The sequence below is a fragment of the Otolemur garnettii genome, unplaced genomic scaffold (assembly GCF_000181295.1).
Source record: "Otolemur garnettii isolate 467f Iridium unplaced genomic scaffold, OtoGar3 scaffold00174, whole genome shotgun sequence".
Lineage (NCBI taxonomy): Eukaryota > Metazoa > Chordata > Mammalia > Primates > Galagidae > Otolemur > Otolemur garnettii.
The window spans coordinates 1,661,579-1,668,430 of NW_003852569.1; the positions used below are offsets into that span (position 1 = coordinate 1,661,579).

Here is a 6,852-nt window from a genome sequence, read left to right on the forward strand (position 1 = left end):
AGGCGCCGAGCCAAGTCTAAGACTACTTGAGAGGCTGAAGCAAGAGGATGGCTAGAATCTAAGAGTTTGAGTTGCTGTGAGCTTTGATGACACCACGGCACTCTACCCAAGGCACAGAATGAGACTGTGTCTCAAAAAAGGAAACTTGGAGGCTGAGGCAAGAGAATCACTTAAGCCTAGGAGTTGGAGGTTGCTCTGAGCTGTGACGCCACAGCACTGTACCAAGGGCGATAAAGTAAGACTCTGTAAAAAAAAAAAAAGCAAAAACAAAACTTAAGATATTACAAGACAACATTCACTAGCTATACATGAATGACAAATGGCATTATGGAGAAATGTTGTGGTATAAAAGAAGGAGAGAAGAGACTTGATGTGGACCTCGAGGTCTGATAGAAGAGTCTATAATTAGAGAAGGATGGGGAGATAAGAGTGACTTAGATTGAAGGATAGTGAGAGGAAAATAGACTGAAGAGGGTCTGCTTTGGACCCTGGCAAGGATGCATCGCTAATATTGGGATAGGTAGCATATGAGGCTAAAAGGTCAGGCTTCTGTGATGGTCATAACAGGGTTTGCAAACTTCAGTGCAATAGCTTTCAACCTTCCTAATGCCTCCTAAAGCTGCAACCCTTTAATACAGTTTCTCATGTTATGGTGCTCCCAACCACAAAATTATTTTTGTTGCTACTTTATAACTATAATTTTGCTACTGTTATGAATTGAAATGTAAACATCTGATATGCAGGATGTATTTTCATTGTTACAAAGGGGTCTCGACCCACAGATTGAGAACCACTGCTTTAGTGCATAAGGAGTCTTCTGGAGAACTTGTTAAAAATTCAGCTTTTCATAGCTGGACATTGTGGTGGACACCTGTAGCCCTAGCTACTTGGGAGGCTGAGGCAAGAGAATCACGTAAGCCCAAGAGTTTGAGGCCACAGCCTCAAGAGTGATGCCACAGCACTCTGCCAAGGGCAACATAGTGAGACTCTTGTCTCCAAAAAACAAAAATAAATTCAGACTTTCAGGCTCAGCATCCCTGGCACTGTGGTTGAGGGGTCAGCCACATACACCAAGGTTAGCGGGTTCAAACCCAGCCCAGGCCAGCTATAACAATGACAAAGCCAGGCTTTGTGGTGGGCACCTGTAGTCCCAGCTACTTGGGAGGCTGAGACAAGAGAATCACTTAAGCCCAAGAGTTTGAGGGTGCTGTGAGCTGTGATACCAAGGCATTCTACCGAGGGTGACATAGACTCTATGTCTATGTCTTCAGAGTTTCAGGCTTGGTGCCTGTAGCTCAGTGGCCAGGGTGCCAGCCACATAAACTGGAGCTGGCAGGTTTGAATCCAGCCCAGGCCTGCCAAACATTAATGACAACTACCAAAAAACAGCTGGGTGGTATTGTAGGTGTCTGTAGTCCCAGCTACTTGGGAGGCTGAGGCAAGAGAATTGCTTAAGCCCAAGGGTTTGAGGTTGCTGTGATGCTACAGCACTCTACCCAGGGCAACATAGTGAGACTCTGTCTCAAAAAAAAAAAAAAAATTCAGACTTTCAAATCCCATTCCCAGTGATTCTAATTCAGATTGGTGGTGGGGCCTAAGGATCTGCCTTCTAACAAGCATCCCTGGTAATTCATACTTTGAGAAACACTGCAGTTGAAAGGGTCTTTCTCAGGGTTAGGCAGTTGGGGTCCAAGTAATCAGGATGGTGTATAACCAAGGAAGTTTTTTGGAGCAGAATGTAGAAGGGGCTGGGGGATGAACATGCTGTGGGGTTGACAAGCAAGCAGGGGCTGAAAGCGAGCAGACCTGTGCCCAGCATTTCTGACCTGCACTCCCCGTCTCTCCCCAGCTCCCTGAAGTTCACACCAACAGCTGTGACAACATCTCTCAGTTTTCTGTGGACAGTATCACCAGCCAGGAGAGCAAGGAGCCTGTGTTCATTGCAGCAGGGGACATCCGGTATGGCCCGATTACCTTGTCCCTCATATTGCAACCCTCGTCCAGGAACAGATCATTTTTTTGTCCCCTTCTCTGACTTAATCACTTGCTGTCAGCCTGTGTCTTCTCTTTTCTCTCCTTATTCTGTCCTTATCCTAACACCACCAAACTTGAGACAGTGAAGGTGTAGGTTGAGAAATTATTTGGGCTACTACAGAAAGAAATTAAATTTTATAATTATTGTGCTGGTTACTGCTTGGTCTGCTACCCCTTTCATCCAAAGGGATGAAAATACCAGAAGAACGAATTTGAGTAATGTTTCTCAAAGTGAGGTCTCGTACTGACGTGTATCAGAATCAAAGAGAGGGAGGAGGCCTTGTGAAAAGTACAAATTCTGGAGTCACACCCTATTCTGAATCAGTCTTGTTAGAGGAGTATAGAGGACCTGGTAATCTGTGTTTTAATATGATTATAAACCACCAGGATAGCAAAAATGTTTCCTTCCATAAGTCTCTCTCAGTCTGGGTTCCTACTCTGTGTTCTCAGAATCTAGGAAACAGTATGTGAAATGCCAGCGTAGACAGGGCATGAGGCTCTGAGGTAGCTCCTCCAAGCAACTGATGCATTTTTTTCTGCTAGACGGCGCCTTTCAGAACAGCTGGCTCACACCCCCACAGCCTTCAAACGAGACCCAGAGGACCCTTCTGCAGTTGCTCTCAAAGAGCCCTGGCAGGAGAAAGTACGGTGAGTTGGGCAGAGGGTGGGGACCAACTGTATCCCTCTCAGAGCTCGGAGTCAGTTGCAGGTTCTCCACTGCCTTCCTCATCCATCAGCTTCCAGGAAACCTCTCAGGCTCCCAGACAGTCTGAGTCCTTCCCTTATGGGGTGTTTGCTTTGGATTTTTGGTGAAAGCCATATGTCTGTCCCTCTCCCTGGCCTCACTCTCTAACGCTGTGTACTTCTCTTCACAGGCGAATCAGAGAGGGCTCCCCCTATGGCCATCTCCCCAACTGGCGGCTCCTGTCAGTCATTGTCAAATGTGGGGATGACCTTAGGCAAGAGCTCCTGGCCTTCCAGGTGTTGAAGCAACTGCAGGTGAGAGAAGGGAAAGTGAAAGAAAGAGAACTCAGTCCAACTCCAGCCCACATGGGTGACCACACAGGTTGTTCTGTGGGGACCAGCTTCCTGTCCAGGTGGAAACTGGAAGCAGGTTAGGTGCTCCTCTCTCCGAGCACAGCCACAGGCCCAGCAGCCTCTTTTGGCCCTTTTGTGAACTGCATCTGCCTTGCTCTGATCATTGAGCTTCGGGGTGCTGAGTTTGCCCTTTAGATCAGAACTTCCCAAATGGTCTGTAGCAGGTGGGTTGTGGGTGAGATACTCATCCCCTGAGCTCCCTGGGTTGGTCACCTGAAAGCGGTTTCTCTTGTTTAGTCTGAGTCCTTATATTGCATACGTATTTTCATTCTCTAAAAAAGCTTTCTTTGGACCTCAGCCCGTTATTCTTTGAACTTCTATTGATGCCTCCCATTCTCCTTGCTTGTGAAGTGACAGTGAGGTTTCCTGTTTTCCTTTCTTGGAATTTCTGCCTAGATGATGCCTTTTCCAACATACATCAAAGTGTAGCTTCCTGACTTTGGTAGGACTTGGACTTCCTTTCAGAACTTCCTGGTCCTCAGCAGGATCAGTGAGTCTTACTCATTTGACATGATGAGTTAAGAATTCAGGAGAGGGTTTGGGACAAATGGGGATTTTAGCCTCCTCCTCTAGTTTGGAGAAAGATGAGAGTCTGAATCCTTCATGTCTCCTCACAGTCCATTTGGGAACAGGAGCGAGTGCCCCTTTGGATCAAGCCATACAAGATCCTCGTGATTTCTGCTGATAGTGGTATGATTGAACCAGTGGTCAATGCTGTGTCCATCCACCAGGTGAAGAAACAGTCACAGCTTTCCTTGCTCGATTACTTCCTACAAGAGCATGGCAGTTACACTACTGAGGCATTTCTCAGTGCCCAACGCAACTTTGTGCAAAGTTGTGCTGGCTACTGCTTGGTCTGCTACCTGCTGCAGGTCAAAGACAGGTGGGTGACTGCTGCCCTCATCCTAACCTTTCTCCCTTTATCCCTTCACACGTAATTCTCAATTGCTTATTACCACTTTCCATTGCCAAGATATGACAATGAAACAAACAAGATATTTTAAAGAGAGACAGATATGTTCCTATGACATTAAGCCAAGGAGACAAACTAGCCAGTGCTAGGGTAAAATGGTAAAGATATGGAAGGATTTTTTTTTTTAAATTAGAGACAGAGTTTCACTTTGTTGCCCTCGGTAGAGTGCTATGGCGTCACAGCTCACAGCAACCTCCAGCTCTTGGGCTTAGGCAATTCTCTTGCCCCAGCCTCCCTTGTAGCTGGGACAACAGGCACCCGCCACAACGCCCGGCTATTTTTTTGTTGCAGTTTGGCCGGGGCTGGGTTTGAACCTGCCACCCTCAGTATATGGGGTCGGCACCCTACTCACTGAGCCACAGGCACTGCCCAAGATATGAAGGATTAATGGGAAGAGTAAGGATTTAAATGAGCAGGGACTTAAAGGACAAGGGAGAACAAAGACAGAAAGAGGTGTGCAAGAGGTACCGGTATGTCCCAGGTTGAGGGAATAATTCAGTGTGATTAAAGCTTGGGCTGCACTACAGGCAGGGAGTCAAGCAGTGACATGAGACAGGTCAATTGAGCCCAGATGGAGAAGGTCCTTCCCTGTGAAGCAGTTTTATTTTGCATGATCCAGTCTGTTTGGTAAATAAATGACCTATGCCATGTGTAATTGGGCCTTCAGCAACACAGCAAGCAGTAATGGGGTGCTAAGGGTGGTGACGAGAACAGGAAGGAGAAGAGGGTATGGGAGATGTGGTGGAGGTAAAGTTGAAACTCCCAGCCATGAACTGTGCTTTGAGACAGAGTCTTACTGTGTTGCCCTCCATAGAGTGCCATGGCGTCACACAGCTCACAGCAACCTTAAACTCTTGGGTTTAAGCGATTCTTTTGCCTCAGCCTCCCAAGTAGCTGAGACTACAGGCGCCCGTCACAACGCCTGGCTATTTTTTTGTTGCAGTTGTCATTGTTGTTTACCAAGGCCCAGGCCAGGCTCAAACCCGTCAGCCTCGGTATATGTGGCGGGCGCCCTACCCACTGAGCTATGTGCACTGCCTGAACTGTCCTTATTCCAACGTATGATTTCCACACCTTTTAACTATCTCCTGTTTGGCCCAGAGCTGTCATTTCTTTGAAAATCATATGACCATGGCTCGGTGCCTGTAGCTCAAGTGGCTAAGGCACCAGCCACATACAACAGAGGTGGTGGGTTCGAACCCAGCCCCAGCCTGCCAAACAACAACTACAACCAAAAAATAGCTGGGCGTTGTGACAGGCGCCTGTAGTCCCAGCTACTTGGGAGGCTGAGGCAAGAGAATCGCTTGAGCCCAGGAGTTGGAGGTTGCTCTGAGCTGTGATGCCATAGCACTCTACCCAGGGGACAGCTTAAGGTTCTGTCTCAAAAAAAAAAAAAAGAAAAGAAAAGCAAATCATACAACCTTTTTGAGACCTGACTGCATCTATAGGTTAACTACATATTGTACAAAGATAGTTATACCATCTAGGCCCTGCCTTCTCCTGACAGTGACTGTCTTCAGACAGTGACTCAGGGCCTGTGCTGTGAATGCTCCTGTGAGTTCCACCTCTCCCTGGGTATGGGGCAGCTGTACTGGGAAGGCAGAGATGCCATGCCTGTACTGCCCGCACTCCTAGTAGCATGGTGGCGCATTAAGATCTAGCTGATAGAGCAGCAGTGGCTCATGCCTATAATCCCAGCACTCTGGAAGGCCAAGGCAGGAGGATCACTGAGGTCAGGAGTTTGAGACCAGTCTGACCAAACCAAGACTCCATCTCTACTAAAAATAGAAAAATTAGCCAGCCATGGCAGTGGACACCTGTAGTCCCAGCTATTCAGGAGGCAGAGGCAAGAGGATTGCTTGAGCCCAAGAGTCTGAGGTTGCTGTGAGCTACTCTGACACCACAGCACTCTAGCCTGGACAAGAGAGTAAGATTCTTATCTCCAAAAAAAGAAAAAAAAGTTAGCATTTATTCACTACTTGCCATGGCTTGGCATTCTTTTTTGTTTGTTTGTTTTGGAGACAGAGTCTCAAGCTATAACCCTGGGTAGAGTGCTGTGCCATGGCATCATAGTTCACAGCAACCTTTCAGCTCTTGGGCTCAAGCGATCCTCTTGCCTTAGTTTTTCTACTTTTAGTAGAGAAGGGGTTTTGCTTTTGCTCAGGCTGGTCTTGAACTCCTGAGCTCAAATAATCCTCCCACCTTGGCCTCCCAGAGTGCTGGGATTTATAGATGTGAGCCACTGTGCTGGCCTGACATTCTCATGTTTAAACCAGATGATCACAGCTGGGCACAGTGGCTCAGGCCTGTAATCCCAGCACTCTGGGAGGCCGAGGCAGGTGGATTGCCTGAGCTCACAGGTTTGAAACCAGCCTGAGCCAGAGTGAGACCTTGCCTCTAAAAGTAGCTGGGCATAAGGCTGAAGTTCCAGCTACTCAGGAGGCTGAGGCAAGAGAATCACTTGACCCCAAGAGTTTGAAGTTGCTGTGAGCTATGACTACATGGCAGTCTACGGAGGGCAAGAAAGTGAAACTCTGTCTTAAAATAAACAAATAAATACATAAACCAGATGAAAAGCCTGCCACACAAATGTTTCCTCATGAGGGAAATAAGGGTCAGGTAGCTTTTAGAACCTATATTCATGGCTCGGCGCCTGTGGCTCAAGTGGCTAAGGCACCAGCCACATACACCTAAGGTGGCGGGTTCGAATCCAGCCCAGGCCCACCAAAACAACAATGACGGCTGCA

The 6,852-nt window shown here is 47.5% G+C and overlaps 1 protein-coding gene across 1 annotated transcript in view; it reads left to right on the forward strand.

Annotated features, from left to right (window-relative positions):
• PI4KB (phosphatidylinositol 4-kinase beta) overlaps positions 1 to 6,852 on the forward strand; it is a 38,165-nt gene that overhangs the window by 23,285 nt on the left and 8,028 nt on the right. The window contains exons 4-7 of the mRNA XM_012811737.2: positions 1,829 to 1,959; positions 2,578 to 2,682; positions 2,910 to 3,033; positions 3,750 to 4,015. Coding sequence (XP_012667191.1) covers positions 1,829 to 1,959; positions 2,578 to 2,682; positions 2,910 to 3,033; positions 3,750 to 4,015 — 626 coding nt within the window. The remainder of the gene's footprint in view (positions 1 to 1,828; positions 1,960 to 2,577; positions 2,683 to 2,909; positions 3,034 to 3,749; positions 4,016 to 6,852) is intronic.